General features: G+C 39.1%; 1 protein-coding gene across 3 annotated transcripts in view; it reads right to left on the reverse strand.

Moving 5' to 3' along the window:
- Positions 1-3865: 3865 nt before the first annotated feature.
- GLS (glutaminase) overlaps positions 3866-26176 on the reverse strand; it is an 84244-nt gene continuing 61933 nt past the window's right edge. For all 3 annotated transcript variants that reach the window (XM_032755121.2, XM_058440153.1, XM_032755124.2), the window contains 4 exons: positions 16085-16146; positions 15078-15154; positions 14920-14983; positions 3866-6548 (listed from right to left, as the gene is read on the reverse strand). In XM_032755121.2, coding sequence (XP_032611012.1) covers positions 6392-6548; positions 14920-14983; positions 15078-15154; positions 16085-16146 — 360 coding nt within the window. In that variant the 3' untranslated portion in view covers positions 3866-6391. The remainder of the gene's footprint in view (positions 6549-14919; positions 14984-15077; positions 15155-16084; positions 16147-26176) is intronic.

Below are 26176 nucleotides of genomic sequence, written 5' to 3' on the forward strand. Positions count from 1 at the left end.
TGATAGATCTTCCTCCATCCCTTTATTTTGAGTCTATGTGTGTCTCTGCACGTGAGATGGGTTTCCTGAATACAGCACACTGATGGGTCCTGACTCCTTATCCAGTTTGCCAGTCTGTGTCTTTTGATTGGAGCATTTAGCCCATTTACATTTAACGTTAATATTGTTATGTGTGAATCTGATCCTGTCATTATGATGTTAGTTGGTTATTTTGCTCATTAGTTGCTATTGTTTCTTCCTAGCCTCAATGGTCTTTACAATTTGGCATGTTTTTGCAGTGGCTGGTACCGGTTGTTCCTTTCCATGTTTAGTGCTTCCTTCAGGAGCTCTTTTAGGGCAGGCCTGGTGGTGACAAAATCACTCAGCGTTTGCTTGTCTGTAAAGTATTTTATTTCTCCTTCACTTATGAAGCTTAGTTTGGCAGGATAGGAAATTCTGGGTTGAAAATTCTTTTCTTTAAGAATGTTGAATATCAGCCCCCACCGTCTTCTGGCTTGTAGAGTTTCTGCTGAGAGATCAGCTGTTCGTCTGATGGGCTTCCCTTTGTGGGTAACCCGACCTTTCTCTCTGGCTGCCCTTAACATTTTTTCCTTCATTTCAACTTTGGTGAATCTGACAATTATGTGTCTTGGAGTTGCCCTTCTCGAGGAGTATCTTTGTGGCGTTCTCTGTATTTCCTGAATCTGAATGCTGGCCTGCCTTGCTAGATTGGGGAAGTTCTCCTGGATAATATCTTGCAGAGTGTTTTCCAACTTGGTTCCATTCTCCCCATCATTTTCAGGTACACCAATCAGACGTAGGTTTGGTCTTTTCACATAGTCCCAAATTTCTCGGAGGCTTTGTTCATTTCTTTTTATTCTTTTTTCTCTAAACTTCCCTTCTCTCTTCATTTCATTCATTTCATCTTCCATCAGCGATACCCTTTCTTCCAGTTGATCGCATCTGCTACTGAGGCTTCTGCAATCTTCGTGTAGTTCTCAAAACTTGGCTTTCAGCTCCATCAGCTCCTTTAAGCCCTTCTCTCCATTGGTTATTCTAGTTATCCATTCTTCTAATATTTTTTCAAAGTTTTTAACTTCTTTGCTATTGTTTTGAATTTCCTCTCGTAGCTCAGAGTAGTTTGATCGTCTGAAGCCTTCTTCTCTCAACTCATCAAAGTCATCCTCCATCCAGCTTTGTTCCGTTGCTGGTGAGGAACTGCGTTCCTTTGGAGGAGGAGAGGTGCTCTGTTTTTTAGAGTTTCCAGTTTTTTTGTTCTGTTTTTTCCCCATCTTTGTGGTTTTATCTACTTTTGGTCTTTGATGATGGTGATGTACAGATGGGTTTTTGGTGTGGATGTCCTTTCTGTTTGTTAGTTTTCCTTCTACCAGACAGGACCCTCAGCTGCAGGTCTGTTGGAGTTTACTAGAGGTCCACTCCAGACCCTGTTTGGCTGGGTGTCAGCAGCGGTGGCTGCAGAACAGCAGGTTTTCGTGAGACCACAAATTCAGCTGTCTGATAGTTCGTCTGAAAGTTTTGTCTCAGAGGAGTACCCGGTTGAATGAGGTGTCAGTCTGTCCCTACTGGGGGGGTGCCTCCCAGTTAGGCTGCTCAGGAGTGAGGGACCCACTTTAGGAGGCAGTCTGTCTGTTCTCAGATCTCCAGCTGCGTGCTGGGAGAACCACTACTCTCTTCAAAGCTGTCAGTCAGACAGGGACATTTAAGTCTGTGGAGGTTCTTGCTGAGTTTTTGTTTGTCTGTGCCCTGCCCCCAGAGGTGGAGCCTACAGAGGCAGGCAGGCCTCCTTGAGCTGTGGTGGGCTCCACCCAGTTCGAGCTTCCTGGCTGCTTTGTTTACCTAAGCAAGCCTGGGCAATGGCGGGCGCCCCTCCCCCAGCCTCGCTGCCGCCTTGCAGCTTGATCTCAGACTGCTGTGCTAGCAATCGGCGAGACTCCGTGGGCATAGGACCCTCCGAGCCAGGTGCAGGACACAATCTCCTAGTGTGCCGTTTTCCAGGCCCGTTGGAAAAGCGCAGTATTAGGATGGGACTGACCCGATATTCCAGGTGCCGTCTGTTTCCCCTTTCTTTGACTAGGAAAGGGAACTCCCTGACCCCTTGCGCTTCCCGAGTGAGGCAATGCCTCGCCCTGCTTCGGCTCGCGCACAGTGCGCTTCACCGACTGTCCTGCACCCACTGTTAGGCACTCCCTAGTGAGATGAAACCGGTACCTCAAGCAGAAACGCAGAAATCATCTGTCTTCTGTGTCGCTGGGGCTGGGAGCTGGAGACTGGAGCTGTTCCTATTCGGCCATCTTGGCTCCACCTCCGCCTTTCTACATTTCTTGTACATAATTGAAAGTTTTGATATTCTTTTGCCATTGGGACTGCTTGCCAGACGCACTTCATAGCAGCCTTTTTATTGGCTATTTGGAAAGGAAGCAAGGGGTACAATGGGGGCGCACACAGGCCTGGAGTCTGGTTCATTCTCCAGAATAGAAATAAAACCCCCCAGTCTCTGCCTTTAATGCCTTCCATCCAGTTGTTTTACTGTATCTCACGCCTCCTTTTTAAAAAACTGCCTTAATTTTCTAATCTTTCCCATCCCCAAACACATATAATCTAGTGAATCACATCATTTCCTTGCATAACTATAAGATTATCCTTTCTCAAAAAGCCTTTTTATAAGTGCCACCTAACACATTCATGGGCTGCTTCCCTGGGCCATCTGGTATATGATTTATAAATTTACTCATTTTACTATGAGGATTAGCAAGTAAAATTAGGAAGGTTATCCCAACTCCTAAAAAAGTTATACAAAAATAAAATGATCTTGTATCAAGAATAAAAATAACATTTCACTATTTAGGATTATTCACACATTTGTTGCGCCTGCACTGATACCCTGCTCCTATCCATGGATGTATATATGTATAGCTGAAGTTGACTATATGTTGCAGGACTTTCTGTTGTAGCACTTACGCCTCTCCCTAAAACTCAGCAGAGGAGAGGCCTTAGCTAATAGGAGATAGTGCATATGAATAAGCTAATATGTATATTCTATCCATACTGGGCATAATCAGCGTTATAGGACGTAGAACAACAGTGCAGGACTAAGAGTTCTGTATCACAGCCCACTCTTGGGTCTCAGCTTCATCTGTAAAAGAGTGAGTTGATTAGAGAATTTCTGATGTCTCTTCTAATCATTGTGGTAACCCCACTTGTCACCTTGCGTAGTACCTGGCTCATCACAGTTCTGAAATGCCAGTAATGCAGTGACTCTTCTAGCAAAGTAACTTACTTTGTGACAGATAGGTTTGATAAATGAAAATGTAACAGTCATGGTGTTCATGTACTTTCTCTATGGTTGGAAAACTATACACTAACCCCTGGAAAGAGTGCTCTGAAGACCAGGGATTTCTGGCATTGGAAGCAAATGCTATTCCCACACAGAATAAATTAGGAGCTGAGGTTTACTGGCTGGTCACACTCAGATTCTAGTGTGGCAGTACTAGGTTCAACTCTCTAAATAAATTTCAAGGCTTTGTGAAAATAACCACTCTTCTCATTCAAGGGTATGTTTACTGGTTCCATTCAACAAATATTTACTGAGCACTTCCTAACTAACTGTAAAAGGATAGTGTTTGCATCTAGGGGACTAGAGACATGCCTGCACATCCCTCACCTTCAAAGATGAACTCTACAGAGGATTCTTGTCCTAGTTATTATGGTAACCCCATCTGACACCTTGCGTAGTATCTAGCTTTATAGCAGGCATTAGAAATGGATTGGAACCCAACCAGACATGGTCTGTATGCTCAGTGGAGTTCCTGGCTCTTAATTGTTTTAAGAAAATTCATTTTTTCACACACTTTTTTTTTGATACATATATTTATTATGCTGTAAAAAGCAACACTACCTGATTGCATTTAAAATAAATGTTTCCCAATTTCAGAATACTTACAACTTGTAGTTTTAAGATTAGATTCACTTTGGGAGGTTTTAGAAGCAAATACATTCATAGCTGTGTAATCCCCAGGAAGAATCTAAATCTGACATCAGGTCATTCAGTCCCTGCCAGACAGACAACAGCATCAAATGGTCAATAGCTAATCCAGCTCTGCAGCTAAAGGGCAGTGTCGGGCAGCAGTGGGGTATAGCATTATTACCAAAGATGAGACCAGCAAAAACAACAATGTATATAACATGACCGTATAGAGCTCTCATGATACAGAAAAAGCACATATGATACTAAAGCCAAAACAAAAAGATCTTTGGAGTTTACTGACGGCAGCAGTTAATAGCACAGTCAACAGTATTTAAATCAAATATATTATTACCAGCCAACAGCAAACAGCCCGAGCAGGAATCGGCACATAGTCATAAATAACATCAGGGGTAAATAAGGGCACATTTAATTAAACAACAAAGATTTTACAGAATGGTTTTGATCTGAAAAAAGATGAAAACTCTTTGTTCCCAAATAATGGTTAGAACCTCTTTTTAGTATAGAAAAGCCTCAAAATCATTGGTAATCTTCAAGTCACACAATTCAACTGTCTTAATGTTTCATTTTAGTCACACAAAGCGGGCTGCTCTTTGAGCAAAGTTATCTTGATTGATTTCAATTAAAACGTGTCTACCCTGTAATATCTTTGGGGATAATGCTGCTCCTGTGCAGCATCTTACAAATGCTACCTGTCTCCATGGCTTGATAGATCCATGGGGTAGGAAACTGCTCACTCATCATCCTCCCCATGGAAGCTCAAGCATGGGAACAGCTTCGGGCCTGGTGCAGCTAAGGAACATTGGCCGTGGTTTCACCAAAGGAGGTGCCATCTAGGTAATGGGAGGGCAGTGGCTGGAGCCACTGGCTTAGACTGGAAGTGAAAATGAAAGCACCTGGAGGCTGCTGAAGTAAGGTGCCATCAGGCATGGTAAAGTTTAGAAGCAGCAGTGTGTGCTCATAGAAAAAGAAAAAGGAATTTGCTGTATGTGATAACAACTAACATTCATGTACTTGAGCTCATTTCACTAAACACAGCTTCAGAGAAGTCCATTTGTGTGCATGTGTGTGTGTGCTTAATATCAGAAATCCTCACTAACATGCCACTTTATCTCGAGGTATGACAGGATAAAATGTATGTGTAACTCCTAGAAAATCCTGTTCTATCAGTTTTTTGAAGCCCCTTTTACCCACTTTCCAAATGAATCGTGAATTACCAACCTAAGACAAAGAAATTATAGGTCACAATTTAAAATGAAATGGCCTTTTTCTTATTATTAAACTACAGAGCCCACCAAGAATTACACAATAGAAAATCACAAGAAATCTGGAATGATCCAGTGGTCCCCCAAGGAGGACAAATCTCTTGATGCAGACTCTTAATGACAGGCTTGGAAACAAATGTTAGATGTAGCAGTTCCCATACTTTCAGAATAACTTTGGTAGCTTAGAGCATTTCTGAATTTATCTTTACCCTAGAAGCTAAAGAAAAATCTCTTAAAGAGCTGCAGTTGCACATCCGTTCGTTTTTTAGACTGATAAACTTGACTAATTTATACTTAGTAATTTTGTCTCTGGTTCATCTTCTGTAGACAAATGGCAAAGTTCTGATGCCAGAAATAAATAGGAGGCATTTTCTGACTTACTATGGAAAACATAAAAACTGCATAGTATGCCAGCTCTCACTTTCCCAGCTAAAGGAAAGAGGCAGATAGCTAAATGTCTGAGAAGAGAGGCTGGACTAAGGGGATATAGAAAAAGGAAAATTTTTGAAAAGTATTATAACTACATTCACACATATGTTTTGGTCACCAAACATATCTTAAACAGATTCCCTGATAAAGTCTAATCAGAATTGGTCTATCTTACTAACAGTTGTTAACTATTATAGTTTTTTTAAGAGTCACATCGTGAAGCTAGGGTGAGAGAGAGACACTTTAAACACAACCATAAGTGCATACAGTTGTTCAAACACTCAAACTAAATTTGTATTTGAAGTCTTGAAAATCACACTATTTGCTTCTAAAGGCAACCTTGACCCATTTGGACAGACTGTACAACACAGCTTAATTTATAAATGCATATCAGCAGATCATCACCATAAATTGAAAATTCATAAAACACAGATAAATCATGGAAGACCACACAATTAAGCTAGCATTGGTAACTATTTCTTTTACATCAAATGCACGTGGTAATATTGCTCACATTATGGAGGGAGATTGTTTTATTTCTATTTTTTCCCAAAGAGATCAGATTTGTTCTGTGTGCACAATGAAGAAAACTCCAGTAACACTGAAATGACAAATGTAAAATATACATCACTACCAGATAGAAATACACACGTTCTTCATAATAATTTTCCACAATTAAATAGGTAAGTGATTTAAATCTTGGGATTTGAGACCATTACAACAATCCATCAAGATTCTTATGGACGGTTTGATTTTCCTTCCCGTTGTCAGAATCTCCTTGAGGTGTGTACTGGACTTGGTATTCTTGGAGAATTTTAAATACATCATGGTGTCCAAAGTGCAGTGCTTCATCCATGGGAGTGTTATTCCACCTGAACAGGTAGCACAGCATGGACAGGGTCATTAGGTAATTTATGTACAAAGATGATCACCCCACATTCCTAGATTTTAAATGCAGGTTAAATGGCCAAATTTAGCCATTTTAGCAATTTTACAAATAAAAATTAATAATAGAAATGCATAAAGGGATTTATAATTCAAAAAGTAGTCTCCAAGACAAGTTGGGATATGGAGAGGAAGAGAAAAAGATCTGTGAAAGGATCTTGTTTACACATCCAAGTGCTTATGGAGGGAGCTTTTTAAGGAAACTCCTTGTGGTGACAGATACAATAGACTGCTCTAGGGTTCCAGAATTTTAGTTGCATGAAAAGCCCAAAGTATCTCTTTTAAAATAAAATGTTCAAAGAAAGAAAATTCAGGTATGTAACATCCATCACTCTAGCCTTTAACAGAAAATTAGTGTTTGTGTCAATTCAAAGCCACAGTAAGTCTCAGAAGTCTAGAAATAACCATGACTTCATTAGGGCTAAAACACACATTGGAGGAGCAAGACTGGCCCCAAAGGAATTGACATTTTTATCACCTCTGGTAAGGTTGGGAAGCCATGGACTCAATCGGACCACTACACCAGAAGAGTAACTCCCCTTTCCATACTAATAACTCCCCTTTCCATGCTTCTGGGGCTGTGCTGTTTAGAGTGATGTAGATGAATATTCGAGGATAAGAAGAAATGAAGAGTTGCCAGAAGTGGTTAATCACTTGCCAGAAGTGGTATGTCTTTTGCAAGAGGAGACAGCACTACATAACTCACAGCCCTAGTCAATGACAGGGTATGATGGGTAGTTCCCTTACACTTTACAAACTGTGAAGCCTGTCTTCCTACCCAATCTCTCTCTCTACTTACATTACAAAATTCTCCATGGCTAATGATCTCTTTCTTCATCCATGTGCCACTGGCACCACCTTCCTAGTTTCACTTCTTCCTGTTTCCTTCTTTCCTTTCCATCTCTGTCCTGAACTTTTTACCCGCTTAGTGGAGTCACAATATGGAAACAAAAGGTTTTTAAAACAGTCTCATTTTTAAATATATTTGGGTAAATTTTGGTAGCCTGTTTTTAAAATCAGGTAAGTAAAACTTTACATGTATCTGTATTTCTCAAAAAAAAAAAAAAAAAAAAAGCTGAATTAAGTGACTTTGAATAGGCCTTCATTAGTTTAGGAAGTCAGTGGCTTGAAACAGACTTTTGAGTCATCCTCTACGGTATGTAATTATCTGCTTTCTGGAAAAATGGAATGTCAACTGTGTGTTACCTTTTTTACAATTCTTTTTCTGTGAATTAATGAAAAATACAAACTTTAAAGAATACACTAATTTCAGCCAGGCACAGTGGCTCATGCCTGTAATCCTATCACTTTGGGAGGCCAAGGTGGGCGCATCACTTGAGGCCAGGAGTTCAAGACCAGAATGGCCAACATGGCGAAACCCCTCTCTACTAAAAATACAAAAATTAGCTGGGCGTGGTGGCACACGCCTGTAATCCCAGCAACTCAGGCGGCCGAGGCAGGAGAATTGCTTGAAACTGGGAGGCGGAGGTTGCAGTGAATGAGATCACGCCACTGCACTCTAGCCTGGGCAACAGAGCAAGACTCTATCTCAAGAATTCACAAATTTTGTGCAAACCTATTATAATTTAAGGTGACACTGATTCTATGAAATAGAGGAGAAGACTTGTTGAATGCCTAGTTATCAAGTTACTTAGCTCATTTTTTCTTATCAGGTGGGTACATCTACTTTCACATTCCTAGAGGCCAATTTAGGGCAAAAAAAATTAATACATATACAAAGCACAGTAATATGTCCAACATATATTACGTAGTGTTTTAGTTGGGATTATAAACACAGAAGGAAAATGCTCTTCAATTTCTTGCTCTAGAAACCTGGGATGGGTATTAAAATTTGGGGAAAGGGAAGAAGATGATTGTCACCCTAACATGAGGTTTTAGAATACTGCCAATAAAGGAGTTTTTAATCATGGTGCTTTTTTACAACTATAGGAATAAAGTTAGATAACCAAAGTGTTAGCAAACTTACAAAATTGCTAACATTTGTCAGACACTGACAACTTTTCTGCATTTCTTGCAAGCTAAGAGCTGAACCAAAAAAACTCAAGCCCTACTTTTAAAAAAGATAGTTGGCCAGGCTCAGTGGCTCACGCCTGTAATCCCAACACTTTGGGAGGCTGAGGTGGGAGGACTGCTTGAGCCCAGGAGTTGGAGACCAGCCTGGGCAACATAGTAAGATTCTGCCTCTACAGAAAATAAAAAATAAATAAATAAATTAGCCAGGCATGGTGGTGTGTGCCTGTGATTGCAGCTACTCAGGAGGTTGAGGTGGGAGGATCGCTTGAGCCTGGGAAGTTAAGGCTGCAGTGAACTATGATCATGCCACTTGCACTTCAGCCTGAGTGGCAAGGCAAGACCCAGTCTCAAAAAAAAAAAAAAAAAAAAAAAAGTTAAAGCTTAATAAACAGAAAGGCAATATAGCTAAAGAGTAATCAACTTGCTCCAAACTTAATACAGCTCCTGGTTCTCAAATGAATCCAAACTCCTAATACATATCAAACCACCATCAAGTATGGTTTTTTTCCCATTCTAAACTTTTATTCTCATTACTCATTGAGTCATACACTCTATTCCAGTACATAATGTCCAAGGATTTGAATCTAGAGTTTACTGTACATGTATATGTGTAGGCTGCATTCTTATCCCTTCCCTGACCACTTTGTTGACACCATTTGTTGCAGGATGAATAGCAGTTTGCTATGTCGACCAGGAGAGAGAGGAGAGGAGCAGAATATATTCTAGGCATATTTTTCCCACTATAGATAGAATGCCCTTCTTTTCATTCTGTGCCTTCAGTCTCCTCTCTTCCCCAAAGCACTGATTAAAATTTAACTTCCATGAAGCCTTCTAAAACTGATTCCAACCAAATGCAGAAATTTCAACAAACTCCAATACATTCATTTTAGAGTTAGCAGTTTTCTTATACATTTTAGCTTGTTTAGAAGCCTTCCCATTTTGTATGTCTCAATATTGTAAGTTTGTATGTTGATAAAATTCACATTATTATTAAAATCAGGCTGCATAAATATCGAATCCCTGCCAACAATCACTGTCCTCACCAATCACTGGCTTCTTTGCAAATCTTAAGAGAGAACATTCAGTGTTAATTATCATCTTAAAGTTTATGCTTCTCTAAAGGTTTGTCTTGTCTACCCCGGGTTGTTAAAAACTCCACGAGGGGTACCAGCAACTGCAAAAACATACAAAATTGTAAAGACCATCGACACTATGAAGAAACTGCATCAACTAAAGGGCAAAATAACCAGCTAGCATCATAATGACAGGATCAAATTCACATATAACAATATTAATCTTAAATGTAAATGGGCTAAATGCCCCAATTAAAAGACACAGAATGGCAAAATTGATAGAGTCGAGACCCATCTCACGTGCAAAGACACACATAGGCTCAAAATAAAGGGATAGGGGAATATTTACCAAGCAAATGGAAAGCAAAAAAAAAGCAGGGGTTGCAATGCTAGTCTCTGATAAAACAGACTTTAAACCGACAAAGATCAAAAGAGACAAAGAAGGGCATTACATAATGGTAAAGGGATCAATGCAACAAGAAGAGCTAACTATCCTAAATATATATGCACCCAATACAGGAGCACCCAGATTCATAAAGCAAGTTCTTAGAGACCTACAAAGAGACTCAGACTCCCACACAATAATAGTGGGAGACTTTAACACCCCACTGTCAGATCAACGAGACAGAAAATTAACAAGGATATTCAGGACTTGAACTCAGCTCTGGACCAAGCAGACCTAATAGACATCTACAGAACTCTCCACCCCAAGTCAATAGAATATACATTCTTCTCAGCACCACATCGCACTTATTCTAAAATTGGCCACATAATTGGAAGTAAAACACTCCTCAGCAAATGCAAAAGAACAAAAGCCATAACAGTTTTTCAGACCACAGTGCAATCAAATTAGAACTCAGGATTAAGAAACTCACTCAAAACCATACAACTACATGGAAACTGAACAACCTGCTCCTGAATGACTACTGGGTAAACAACAAAATTAAAGCAGAAATAAGTTCTTTGGAACTAATGAGACAAAAGACACAACGTACCAGAATCTCTGGGACACAGCTAAAGCAGTGTTTAGAAGGAAATTTATAGTACTAAATGCCCACAAGACTAAGCAGGAAAGATCTAAAATCGACACCCTAACATCACAATTAAAAAAGCTAGAGAAACAAGAGCAAACAAATTCAAAAGCTAGCAGAAGACAGGAAATAACTAAGAGCAGAACTGAAGGAGACAGAGACACGAAAAACCCTTCAAACAATCAGTGAATCCAGGAGCTGGTTTTTTTAAAAGATCAACAAAATAGACCACTAGCAAGAGTAATAAAGAAGAAAGAAGAATAGACGCAATAAAAATTGATAAAGGGGATATCACCACTGATCCCACAGAAACACAAACTACCATCAGAGAATACTGTAAACACCTCTACACAAATAAACTAGAAAATCTAGAAGAAATTGATAAATTCCTGGACACATACACCCTCCCAAGTCTAAACCAGGAAGAAGTCAAATCCCTGAATAGACCAATAACAAGTTCTGAAATTGAGGCAGTAATTAATAGCCTACTAACCGAAAAAAGTCCAAGACCAGACTGATTGACAGCCAAATTCTACCAGAGGTACAAAGAGGACCTGGTACCATTCCTTCTGAATCTATTCCAAACAATAGAAAAAGAAGGAATCCTCCCTAATGCATTTTATGAGGCCAGCATCATCTTGATACCAAAACCTGGCAGAGACACAACAAAGAAAATTTCAGGCCAATATCCCTGATGAACATCGATGCGAAAATCCTCAATAAAACACTGGCAAACCGAATCCAGCAGTACATCAAAAAGCTTATCCACCACAATCAAGTCGGCTTCATCCCTGGGATGCAAAGCTGGTTCAACATACGCAAATCAATAAACGTAATCCATCACATAAACAGAACCAATGACAAAAACCACGATTATCTCAATAGATAGATGAAGAAAAGGCCTTCGATAAATTTCAACACGCCTTCATGCTAAAAACTCTCAATAAACTAGGTATTGATGGAACGTATCTCAAAATAATAAGAGCTATTTATGACAAACCCACAGCCAATATACTGGATGGGCAAAAAACTGGAAGCATTCCCTTTGAAAACTGGCACAAGGATGCCCTCTGTGACCACTCCTATTCAACATAGTATTGGAAGTTCTGGCTAGGGCAGTCAGGCAAGAGAAAGAAAGAAAGGGGCCAGGCGCAGTGGCTCATGCCTGTAATCCCAGCACTTTGGGAGGCCAAGGCGGGTGGATTACCTGAGGTCAGGAGTTCGAGAGCAGCCTGGCCAACATGGTGAAACCCCATCTCTACTAAAAATACAAAAATTAGCCGACTGTGGTGGGCACACACCTGTAATCCCAGCTACTCGGGAGGCTGAGGCAGGAGAATTGGTTGAGCCTGGGAGACAGAGGTTGCAGTGAGCTGAGGTCTTGCCACTGCACTCCAGCCTGGCTGACAAAGCGAGACTGTCTCGAAAGAAAGAAAGAGAGGAAAGGAAAGAAAGACAAAGAAAACGAAAGAAAGAAGAGAAAGAAAAAGAAAGAAAGAAAAAAAGAAAGAGAAAGAAAAGTATTCAAATAGGAAGAGAGGAAGTCAAATTGTCTCTGTTTGCAGATGACATGATTGTATATTTAGAAAACCCCATCATCTCAGCCCTAAATCTCCTTAAGCTGATAAGCAACTTCAGCAAAGTCTCAAGATACAAAATCAATGTGCAAAAATCACAAGCATTCCTATACACCAATAATAGACAAACAGCCAAATCATGAGTGAACTCCCTTTCACAACTGCTACAAAGAGAATAAAATACCTAGGAATCCAACTTACAAGGGATGTGAAGGACCTCTTCAAGGAGAACTACAAACCACTGCTCAAGGAAATAAAGAGAGGACACAAACAAATGGAAAAACATTCCATGCTCATGGATAGAAGAATCAATATCATGAAAATGGCCATACAACCCAAAGTAATTTATAGATTCAATGCTATCCCCATCAAGCTACCATTGACTTTCTTCACAGAATTAGAAAAAAAAAAAACTTTAAATTTCATATATAACCAAAAAAGAGCCCACATAGCCAAGACGATCCTAAGCAAAAAGAAGAAGGCTGGAGGCATCACGCTACCTGACTTCAAACTATACTACAAGGCTACAGTAACCAAAACAATACGGTACTGATACCAAAATAGATATATAGACCAATGGAAAAGAACTGAGGCCTCAGAAGTAATAGCACACATCCACAACCATCTGATCTTTGACAAACCTGACAAAAACAAGCAATAGGGAAAGGTGTTGGGAAAACTGGCTAGCCATATGCAGAAAACTGAACCTGGACCCCTTCCTTTCACCTTATACAAAAATTAACTCAAGATGGCTTAAAGACTTAAACATAAGACCTAAAACCATAAAAACCCTAGAAGAAAACCTAGGCAATACCTTTCAGGACATAGGCATGGGCAAAGACTTCATGACCAAAACACCAAAAGCAATGGCAACAAAAGCCAAAATTGATAAATGGGATCTAATTAAACTAAAGAGCTTCTGCACAGCAAAAGAAACTATCATCAGGGTGAACAGACAACCAACAGAATGGGAGAAAATTTTTGCAATCTATCCATCTGAGAAAGGGCTAATATCCAGAATCTACAAGGAAGTTAAGCAAATTTACAACAAAAAAACAACCCCATCAAAAAGTGGGTGAAGGATATGAACAGACCTTCTCAAGACATTTATGCAGCCAACAAATGTGAAAAAAAAATCATCATCACTGGTCATTAGAGAAATGCAAATCAAAACCACAATGAGATACCATCTCACACCAGTTAGAATGGTGATCATTAAAAAGTCAGGAAACAACAGATGCTGGAGAGGATGTGGAGAAATAGGAATGCTTTTACACTGTTAGTGGGAGTGGGAGTGTAAATTAGTTCAACCATTGTGGAAGACAGTGTGGTGATTCCTCAAGGATCTAGAACCAGAAATACCATTTGACCCAGTAATCCCATTACTGGGTATATACCCAAAGGATTATAAATCATTCTACTATAAAGGCACATGCACACGTATGTTTATTGTGGCACTGTTCACAATAGCAAAGACTTGGAACTAACCCAAATGGCCATCGATGATAGACTGGATAAAGAAAATGTGGCACATATACACCATGGAATACTATGCAATCATAAAAAAGGATGAGTTCATGTCCTTTGCAGGGACATGGATGAAGCTGGAAACCATCATTCTCAGCAAACTAATACAAGAACAGAAAACGAAACACTTCATGTTCTCCCTCATAAGTGGGAGTTGAACAGTGAGAACACATGGACACAGGTAGGGGAACATCACACACCAGGGCCTGTTGGGGGGTCGGGGGTAAGGGAGGGATAGCATTAGGAGAAATATCTAATGTAGATGACGGGTTGATGGGTGCAGCAAACCACCATGGCACTTGTATACCTATGTAACAAACCTGCACGTTCTGCACATGTATCCCAGAACTTAAAGGGTAATTTAAAAAAAATTTTTATACACCATGGAATACTATGCAGCCATAAAAAATGATGAGTTCATGTCCTTTGTAGGGACATGGATGAAACTGGAAACCATCATTCTCAGTAAGCTATCGCAAGGACAAAAAACCAAACACCGCATGGTCTCACTCATAGGTGGGAATTGAACAATGAGAACTCATGGAAACAGAAAGGGGAACATCACACTCCGGGGACTGTTGTGGGGTGGGGGGGGGGGGGGGGGGGGGAGGGACAGCATTAGGAGATATACCTAATGCTAAATGACGAGTTAATGGGTGCAGCAAACCAACATGGCACATGGATACATATGTAACAAACCTGCACATTGTGCACATGTACCCTAAAACCTAAAGTATAATAAAAAAAAAAATCCATGAGGATAAAATTCCAATTCTCTCTTCCCAAATGCAAAAAAAAAATTGTTTTGTTCATACAGTGTATTGACTAATAGTCAAATTAACCTGAAAATTTCTAAATAAGACACCATTCTTAGATAAGAAAACAGGATATGGGAGACAGAATTACCTATCTAGTGGAAACAAGGTTTATTCCCTTTATAAGATATCATAGCAGGTTCAAGAATGTCTTAGTAGGTTTAAATATTATAATCACTTAAATATTACAGTCCTGCATAATAAAATACTGACATATTTAGAAAGTAATATAAGTGCTCACCTGTCCTTGGGGAAAGGGTTTACTTTGCAGGCTTCCAGCAAGAATTTAACAACTTCAACATGACCTATACCGTCCCACCCCCAAAAAAAGAGCAGATTTTAGTACTAAGTAGAAATTAAATCTGGAAAGAAAATAGATAGGAGTAGTTCCTGTATTACCCTCTGCAGCAGCTACATGGAGTGCTGTTCTAGAATCATAGTCCCGCTGTTCCATGTCCATAGCTGACAAAGCAAATCTGAAAATGTGTAAGCACAGCTATTTATTATATATAAAGCAAATTTAATTCACACTGGTAACATTCACTCCATCAGTTCATTTAAGGCCCCGTCAGACAGGTGCCATCCTTCATCGGGCTCATTAATGGGAACTACCGACCTTATTGACTAGTACCCGGGTGTTTTGGGTAGATGCCACTTCACCTCTCTTCCTCAGCTTTGCTTCTTTTAGGTAAGATTAAATGTTAACCATCTCTCACAGAATTAAACTTTATTGCAGTATTGTTCACAACTCAAGAATTATGGCACAACTGTACCAAGGTTTATGTCTCAGAAGGGCAAGAAACTAATCCCTATAATAAAGTCGTATGTTTTACTAAGACTCCCATTCTTAAACATTTCACAGTCTACTAGTACTTGTCAGACTTTAAAACATGGGTGGAAGCACAGACATTCTTCCACTTTGAAAATCAGTTGTTTGAGGTATTAATGGGAGAAAAATAAGAAAAAAGAAAATAAGTTACAACTCTATACAAAAGACCTCAGGTATACAGCAGTATATGGCCTTACTAATCCTGATGATCTGCTGGACACAAAACCCCCCAGCTGCTTCCCACACACACATACACCAAAGATTGGGAATGGAGGGTAGACAGGGAGTGAGAAGGCACTGTCCAATTCCAGTAAGCCACTGATACTAATTAGCCAGATTAGCTGAACAGTTACTACTTGGGGAAACAGAGATATGGTCTTTTTTATAGGAGGCAGAAGAGGACAAGATTGGAAAGCAGGCCTAAGGCACTGGAAGTGCCTATTTAATAAAAATTTTGTTGGGGTCATCTTTATCAAAGGGAAAGAGAAGTGAGACTTTAACCTTAAAATGACTGCTCGCCCAGAAGCAACTTCATAAATATCTGTAAAGTGCATGCTAATCCATCCTGTAAACATACCTTCGAAGTGCAGACACATCTCCAGTATATGCAGCAAACAAAAGATTTATCACTGACTTTACCTGTGAAGAAAAGAAAGTTTAGGCATCCATAGGGGAAAACAAACACATACAACGTCCACCTGTCACTGGCAAGTGATTTCTATGTGCTTTGAACACTTCAGCTGAGTCACGTGCAAAAAGTTATCTCAAGGACACTTCCATAGCCAAAAGAACCCACGTGTGTGATACTTTCTTCTTTTAACAGTGGATTGTGAGGGAAAATTCAATAATAAAGATAAGATACATGAGGGAAGGAATGGAATAATATCACTTGGCAGAAAAGAATGGAATTTTGTGAAACTCATATAGTTGGGGCAACTGAAAATTGTTTAGAAGCCTTCCCATTTTCTATGTCTCAATATTGTGAGGAAGTTTGTATGCTGATAAAATTCACAATATTAAAAATTAAATCATGCTATATAAATGTCTAATCCCTGCCAAGAATCACTATCCTCACTAATCACTGGCTTCTTTGCAAATCTAAGAGAGAACATTCAGTGTTAACTGTCACCTTAAACTTTACTTCACTGGAAAGACAGCCTTCAGTTCAGTGCCCAGGTGGTACAAATTGGGTCATTCTCAGAACTTACGACACTGCTGTGTTTAAAAGTTTCTCAACTCCAAAATATTAAGTCACCTCTATTAAGTGCTCCAAGATTTCAAAGTGTATCTACTTTTGACAGTTACCCACTTTCCTTTTCTTATAGTTAAGAGGAAAAGTCTAGTTATCTGAAAAGCCATTGGATTTTGGTCTGCTTTCATAAAGACTTCATCCATCCCTATCTATGAGAAATTAAACTATTGATCATAGAATATTTGTAAATACTTCATAAATTCCCCATTTTGTCTTACACTTTGCAACTTCGACATTCATACTGATGACTCAACTGATACTGGACTCAATGGTAGAAAACAAGTTTAACTGGGGAACGGAAAGTAACCCGGCCATCCACCAACAAAGCCACAGCCTGGAACTGTGCTTCAAGATCTTAACCTGGACATTCTCCCTTTCTAGTATGGCTTCCCCCTTCCAAAACCCATGAACTTTCCAAATTAACTGGAACTGACCATTGCTGCGGTTCTCTAATTCAGCATTTTCAAAGTGTAATTTGCAGAAACTAGTCCATAAGATGGTCCATGAAAATAAGGATCCTGTGTTTGTATATGATCTTAAAATATTAAATCCCCCTCTTGGAGATTCATGAGCGTATGAAAGACTCTGTAAAGGTCTACAGTACAGGAACTTAACTAGCTGAGCATACCCCCAAAATACTACTATTACTATTTGTGTTGATACCACTTCAAAAAACTTTCCCCTTAGTCCTTTAGCTTCCCTCCCAGCCATCCTTATCTACTCCTGCCCAGAGTCCAGAACAGTTTTCTTAATGGGGAATAGGAGTGGAACAAAGAACTGAAAAGCATCACCCAGATGTTCTAAAAACATACATAAACATCTCTCTCATTTCTTGTTGTCCTACTCCTACACCTCAATCTATTTTAGGGAAAGGAGGTAAAATGCATACAGTTTGTTGTTTTTTATAGAGATGGGGTCTCACTATGTTGGCCAGGCTGGTCTTGAACTCCTGGCCTCAAGCAGTCCTTCTGCCTTGGCCTCCCAAACTGTTCGGATTACAGGCATGAGCCACCATGCTCAGCCCATAATTTTGTTTAAAGTCTCCAGGTGACTTTGATATGCACTCTTCTGGGTTATAAACCACTGTTTCAGGTGTTCTTAACGTCCTTCTTTTTTAATGGGGTCAACTCTGAATTTTCAATTCCCTTTTTGCTCTTGGGCCACAGAATACTGACTGGCTATTACAGATTATTCTCCATATTTCCACCTGGTCTCTCATTACTGCTTGACAATTTTTTTTTTCTTGTTGGTTCCCACCATACTTTCTTCAGGCCTTTAATACCAGTGGAGACCCCTAAAAACAGACAGAAGATCCTAACTACAACTTTGCTGAAAAGATAAAAAACGTTTTCATTGCTCAAAGTAAAATCTTCCTCATTTTTGAGACTACTATTTATCTATTCCTTCAAACACTTATCCTCCAGATGCCCTGCTCTCGTTCCCTCACTGATTCCCTTTGTTTCTAGCATCTTTAACTTTTCCTCTTTCATTGGTTCCCTCAGTTTACCTTAAAACAGACACAATTTCATCTTATTTTTAAAAACCAACACTTGACCCTATTGTTCTCCCTTCAGCGCATATTTCCTGAAAGTATATTTTTAATTCCCTGAAAATTACCTTCACACTCATTGTTACCTCTAAATAGTGCTCTCCAAAGCTCCAGCAGCTTCCTAGGCCCCGATTCCTTCAGATCTCCCCAGCACCCTTCACCCTCTCATGACTTGCCTTCCATGCTGCTGCATCACCCTGATCTTCCTCCTGTTTGCTGCTTTGCAGATTCATTACCCACTTTCCACTGCCGAATAATACTCCCAAGGCAGTCCAATCTTCTTGTTTTTCAATATAATATCCCTCAAAGGATTCATCTATTCCTCTGGGCAGACTGACTTCCCCATCTTTAATCTAAATCTTTGCTCCTAAGCTCCAGTCCTACAGCTCCACTTGATAGTCATTTCAAACTCAAAAACAGCAACAGTCCTGCCGGCTTCCCACCCTGGCTACAGTTCATAGCCATATGCCTACTTGACATTGCTTCCAGGACTTTTAATGGGCATCTCAGACTTATACCCAAAATGGAATTTGCTTTGCCCTGTCTTCTGCCACTCACAGTCAGCTCCTCTTCTCCCCAGTTTGGGGATGACACTACAATTCATCCACTTGCTCAGGCCACAAACTCAGGAGTCATCCAGTGCTGCTGCATTCACTTATACAGGTTGAGTCCTTCACAAGGATGCCTGGCCACAGGGCCAACACGGGTTGCCAGCCCACGCTCTTCCCACCAAGGTGTCCTAGCACCCAGGTCCATGTGCTGGGAGGAAGGGAGCTTCTTTACCCAGTGGTGCTGAGAAGAAGTGCTTCTGCTTCTGGCCAGAGACAGAATTAGCTTTTTCTAATTCAGACAAATTCACCATACAGACCATGGGGGGTATTCCTTGATTCTATTCTTTCTCTCACAGCCCACATCTAGCTCATCAATAAATCCTCTTTGCTTTACCTGCAAAATATGTTTGGAATCCTACCACTTCTCACCACCTCTATCACTATTGCCTTAGGCCTCATCTGAGCCACCACCTTATCACCTCTGCTGCCATAGGGATCTTTTAAAAACATCAAGGAACTCCTGTGCCTTTCCATCATATCTAAAGTAAAATCAAACTCTTTACCACGGCTTTCAGGACCCTAAAGGCTCTATTCCTGGTTACATTGCACATATCATTTCTACCACTCTTCCCTTTCCAGCTCTACTCCAGCCAGAACGTCTTGCTGGTCTCAGGCACTTAAGGCCTACAACCGGCTGCTAGAGATGCTCTGTCCCCAGGCAGTCAGGAGGCTCCCTCTCCCCCTCCCTTTGGGTAGGTCTCCATTCACATGTTCTCTCAAGACTCTAAAATACTCCCCTCTTTTCATCACTCCTTATCCCTTACCTTGCTTTTTCCCTTCATATATATATATATATGTATACATATATATAGTATTATGTATTGTTAACTATATACTTTTAACTATATTTGTTATATATAATTATATATAACTATATATAAAGTATATATATTTTTATATATACTTTTTTGTCTCTCTCATTAAATGTAGGCTCCATGTGGGCAGAGACCACTTGTCTTTCTGTTCCCCACTGTAAACTCAGTGTCTATCACACGTAATAGGTGCTCATTAACTATCTATTGACTAAGTGAAAATTCTCCCTCAAGGCATCAAATATTCAATTTTGGGTATTAAATTGTAAAATTAATTCCTCTATCGGCCCCCAACCCTGCATTTTTTTTTTGAGACAAGGTCTCACTCTGTTGCCCAGGCTGGAGTGCACTGGCAGGATCTCGGCTCATACAACCTTCGCCTCCCGGGTTCAAGTGATTCTCCCACCTCAGCCTCTGGAGTAGCTGGGATTACAGGCATGTGCCACCACTAATCTAATTTTTGTAGTTTTTGGTAGAGATGGGGTTGGCCAGGCTGGTCCCAAACTCCCGACCTCAAGCGATCCGCCTGCCTCAGCCTTCCAAAGTGTAGGGATTACAGGTGTGAGCCCCTGTGCCCAGCCCATCTCCCTTAACTTTTACATCTTTGAATGTCATTACAAGATTTATTCAATCGTTAACTGGTGCCTCTGCTTCTGGTCCTTCTTCCAACCTCCAAAACCTCTCCACATACTTCTAATCATATTCTCAAAACATTGCTCTAATCACTAAAGGTTTCTAAGCAGGGCAGTATCAAGAAACCCAAAATCATTCCTGATAACACTTAAGTTCTTTAGCCTTCTATTCAAGGTTCTTCAGTCCAGCTAACTTAATTTTTCTTCTCAACCTCAATAGAGCAAAATTGGTCTGTCTTACTGCCCTTGTTTTTGTCTTGGTGTCTATGCTCTTCTCTTTAAGAACACCCAGATTCCTAATCAAATCCTTCCCTTCCCTCAAAGACTAGCCCAAAAGTCCCTTCCTTGCTGCCAGTCTTCCCCAGGCCATCCCAGCCCAGCACTCATTATCTATGTAGCTTATTGCCAGCTGCCTACAAGGTGCCCTGTGACAGCATGTGCCAGGGACAGAGTCAATTAGATACCTCCACTCCCACCACAACCCTGGATCTGCCTCCTGCTTCCTCCCATAGTGCATACCATTCTCCTGAAATCATTTTTCCCCCACCCATTTCTCACTGATATGTTATTCTTACTCATTCCTGTGAACTCTGCTCCAATCTCTTAAATCAAAAGTAATCTCCGTCTACCTTTGCCGCACTATGGCACTATAACACATGACCACATGGAGCATTTGTGTGTCTTACTTCCCCCACCACTAAGAAAAATCCAAATTCCCCTGTATATACCATTAATATATTAATTACCCATAGTTTTTATTTTTAAAACTGTGTTGGTACTTCTAAGCAATAAAGCCTCATCTGTTTCAGTGACTGGATATAAGAACTAAACACTCCCCTTTAAAATTCTGAATTTAGACCATGCTCGTTTGAAGAGATTTTATTATGTGTGTGGCACTTAGTCACTTAATTATTCAATAATTCAAACGTTCTAAAAGTCCATTTCTTATTAATAAGGCCCAAAATAGAAGATTTTAGAATATACTTGGTTTATTCAGAGTATATTGTTATTCACAAGCATGAGAAAAAAAATCAGGAAACTTTAATGCACAAAGGCTTTGTAACTAATCAGAAAGGAAAAACATTAGCTTGCCTTAACAAAATTATTAAAGACTAACATGGAAGTTTGGTATTCTTCCCATGAAAACAAAAGGCTAGCTGTAGAGCTGAATTTAGTCCAAACCAGAAGATAGGTGCTTGAACACAAAGTGAGTGTAATTCTCTCCAAAACAGAAAAGCACTAGGAGGCAGCCCATGCACAGGCACTATTTAAAAGCAAAACCACAAATGCCTCTTCTTTCTAGCATCAACAGCCCCCTATACTTTTAAGTTTACATAAATTATGAAATGAGCTGTGGGTAGAATGCCGCAAAAGAAAATGAAACTAGTTTAACACTTTTGAGACAACAGATGGAGTATTTCATTTAGGGACAGTCTGCTTCCTGGTCTGTTAAAGAGTGCCATGAGTATTTCCAACTAAGCTGACACACCCTCTGGAATGCCTATCATAGCAAACAAACTGAAGGAGAGGGGCACTCTAGATCAGTCATCCACCTCCATACCAATTCTTGCAAAGGATGTAGGTGTGCTAACCATTGATTGAAGCTCTTCCCTACTGGATACTTGAGTTACACTGATTTTAAAATACCTGTCAAGGAGGCCAAAGTCCAGAAAATGATGAGTTAACAGTAAATGCCAGAGGCATGGAAGCTGTGTTTTGATAAATAATTCCTTACCATAAAGAAACAGTCTATACACAGCCGCAATAATAGCTATTAAATTAAGGGCTCTGATGTTTAATGTATGCCTCCCCATGGCAAAGAGACACTGCACCTGGCAGATAGCCATTAAAATTTATAAATTAAATGTTAACAGTTTCTCCTTCATCTTGTAGATTTTCCAGCACTACTGCATTTTTCTTATCAAGTCTCTTTGTCAGAATCTGCCCGAACCAGACAATCTTATCTTAGTTTATTTGTACAAAGTCATGACAACAGTGGGAAAAAAAATGTTACAGTTCACATGAGTTCACTTAACACTGGCATGCTTGGCATAGCAAATCTCACTTTTTTCCAAAACAGCTAGAAGCAGGTGGGGAGTGTATCAGTTTTACACATCTAAAACATGGCATTCCTAAGTCTTTAATCCTATCATTATCCTACTCAGTTTGAGCTTGTTTAAAGGTTGAGTTGTGTGACTTCTGTAAATGCCCTAATAATTCTGTACTTATGAGTAAGTAGCAATTATTAGAATTATATACTCACATTACTCTGTATTTATATCGTGGACGACCCTAAAACATTCAACATTTTACACAGTTATAGTTTTTAAAAATCCCTGACAGGCTTTATAAAATATGTTGATAGATATATTTTATTTATTACTCCCATTGAGATTAAGGACCCTGGCTCAAGGTCACATAGCATATGAATTAGTGATGGAGCTTGAGTAGAACTCAGGTATCTGGATTCCCAATTCTGTACAACTAGACCATGATGATGTGAGTCCTTAATAGATCTCAGATTGTTATCCAAAGCACAGAAGGAAACCAACGGATTAAATATCAATTTAGCTCTAATCCATAAAAGTTCTTTACTAAATATTGGAAGGATGCCTAGATGGGACCAAAGTGGGAGGGGAGAAAAGGAAGAAAGGGAGAAGATGGAGGGAGGGAGAGATGGAGGAAAAATTGGTTCACTGGTTTTACACTTTACTTCAACTATTTAATTTCTAACTCTATTACCAACTGCCAAACCAAAATTTCCTCTGTTTTTCATCTTTAGTTTCTGTCTTCATATAAACATGAATTCAGCCTGTTTGGAACTGCTTTAATAAAAAAAAAAAAGCAGGTAACTGAAAAAACATCCTTCTGTTTCTACCACCTCTAGTTTGAGATAAGCTGCTCTCATTTCCAGCTCACTACAGTATCTGTTGTCATGGAACAGATACTTTTCTTCATCTGTTAAATAAACCATCATGACTCCAGATCCAATTTTGTTTTAAAGGCTTCACTCCAACTTGGCCGATTATAGTCTTTAAATGAAAATAAGCTTTCAGCCTGCTTTTATATTTTCTTAAGGTCAAATTGAAGCATACTACCTATTATACTGTGGCTAAAGAAAAATTTTAAGTTGCCATCATATGTAAATTAATCACCTTGCCCAAGGATAAAAATAAACCTGTGTAATGTGTATGTGATCAAAGATATTTCCTCTTTCCTTTACTACTGAGCTTAATATTTGTAAGGATGTGTTAAAAAAAACTATAGTACTTTTATAATTAGACAGTCTGAGTATGAGGCCACATATTCCTAAGCTTTCCAAAGATTTACTGAGACACAGTTATTAATATACTATATATAGACAAAACTAATCCAAACTGATATGATTCAGAGGGTTGGGGAATATTCCTTTATAGGAATAGCAATTCCATAAATTCATGCCCATATTTCCAAACTTACACAAATGCAGGAGGTTCTCATATAGTAATTTCAATAGGAATACCAAATAGTAAATTTTACTATAAAGGAAAGAAGCTCTGTTTTACAGAAATTTCACTTTAAAAATACAACCTCAAAATGGTACCTCCAGGAACTGCATTCTGTTCTCGACTTTGCTAAGTAATAAACTCCCTTAAAAGCATACAATTTTCAAATTTTTTTTTTTTTTTTTTTTTTTTTTTTTGAGACAGGCTCTTGCTCTGTTGCCTAGACTGGAGTGCCATGGCGCAGTCATGGCTCACTGCAGCCTTGACCTCCCAAGCTCAACTGATCCTCCCAACTCAGCCTCCCGAATAGCTGGGACAACAAGCATGTGCCACCAAACCCAGCTGATTTCTTTGTTATTTTTTTGTAAAGACGGGGTCTCACTATGTTGCCCAGGCTGGTCTCGAACTACTGGGCTCAAGCAATCCTCCTGACACCCTCCCAAAGTGCTGGAATTACATGTGTGAGCCACCATGCCTAGCCTCAAAATTTTTCAATGACTAGTTTAATCTGAAATAATTTCACTCATTTGTAAACTAAAAAGTCATAATCATGTCAAAAAATCTGACAACCTATGAAGACAAAAAAATAAAGATTATATATTACTTACAACAAAATAGTTAATATGAAGCACCTACTCTCTCAACTCAGCTAAGTGCTCCAAATATTATTTCTGTTATTGAAGGATAGGAAACATTTAAATAACTTAAGCAAGGTATCAGAGCTGGTAAGTGGAAGAACAAGGGCTCAAACCCAGTCTGGAAGATGCCAGGCCAGTGCTTGAAACTACTAACTATCTACTGGGCCAAGCGATTTTCTAACAAAACCTGGGACTTCCTCAATAATACAATACCAAGACGGAAATATGTTGTGATAGGAAATCAGAAAATAACAACAAAGAAACAATTTATAGAAAATCAGAGATCCTAATTTTATATTGAGGTGCTACCCAAAGGGGTTTTTTAAATGAAAGGAAAATAAAAGAACAAAAGAAATAATTCAACTTGATTTATCAATATCACAAACGACAAACAGAAACTGTTATTACCTTTATTCTTTGCATTTAAATCTTTAAAAATGAAATGTGAGTTGGGTGAATGTGAATAAAAGCAAATATGACTGTTACGCCACTGGCAGCAAATAAATAACTTCTTTTCTCAGTGGCATATTATTCCAGTAAACACCAATGAATGGTCTAAAAAGATACCAATGAGGTCATAAGCATCCCTCTTTATATATCCAATTATAAAAGTAGCTAACAATATATCTTTGTGTGGTCTGAAAAACAGCACTCCTAATCAATAAGCCAGAAAGCAGAATAGAAGAAAAACAGCAATGAGCAAGGACAAAGACAGCTACTCCTCCAAAGAACAAAACTGCAGATCTTAAGCATATTTGTATTGCACAGACAACTATCAAAGTTTCTCATTCACTATCTTTCTGGTCTTCTCCCACTATTATACAAACAAGTATTTGTAAAAGTTCATGGACATTAGTGTGTTAGGATAGAGGACAAGGTTCCACATTTCTGGAATGATAAAGTGCTACATTTAAAAAACAAATACATAAAACCCAAAAGTCAAAGAACTTAAAAGCGAATTTAAGACAGGAAGAGAAGAAATTCATCACCAAATACACATATTAAAGAAAAAAAATCCAGGCCATTGGAATCAAAATATTCTTACAAAGACACCATTTTGTTTAAATTAAAAATAAATAAATACAAACAAAGTCCCTGAAAATAGATGGGGTTCTCTTCCTGCTGTGAAACAACGTAGTTTTAGCATTCATACAGGAAGAATTATGGTTTCAATTCAGAGTTTAAAGTCCTATTTCTCTTAGCATGCCTCAAATCCTGCTACTATAACAAAGCCAGGCACACGGACTTGAGTTTTCTATAGTTATTCCAACCCACAATACTAACACAATCTTTACTAATTGCTTTAATGTTAGAAAAGAAATCCCTCATTTTCACTGGTCTCCAGAGAGCCTTACTTAACTCCCTATATTCTTCAATGTTTATTTCACGTTTCTATTGTGAAACGTTCAACATGCGTGCTTTATGGAGCATACTCACAGAAGAGGTGTTAATAACAGTATGTTTCTCTAATGCTGTAACTTTTCAAGGCACTTTCATAGCCACTTTATTATTCAAATTACATAGCAGGCTCCTCCAACATATAATACTGAAAATTGCTGGAAAAAGCGTATTTTTAAGACACTAAAAAATAAAGCAATTGTTCTATCTAAAAAAAAATTTAGAAATGACATCGTGTAAATATAAAGCCCTCATCTTACTAAATTATCTATGCTTTCATACAGTTCAATGC

This window comes from Hylobates moloch, unplaced genomic scaffold (genome assembly GCF_009828535.3).
Source record: "Hylobates moloch isolate HMO894 unplaced genomic scaffold, HMol_V3 SCAFFOLD_1, whole genome shotgun sequence".
Taxonomy (NCBI): Eukaryota; Metazoa; Chordata; class Mammalia; order Primates; family Hylobatidae; genus Hylobates; species Hylobates moloch.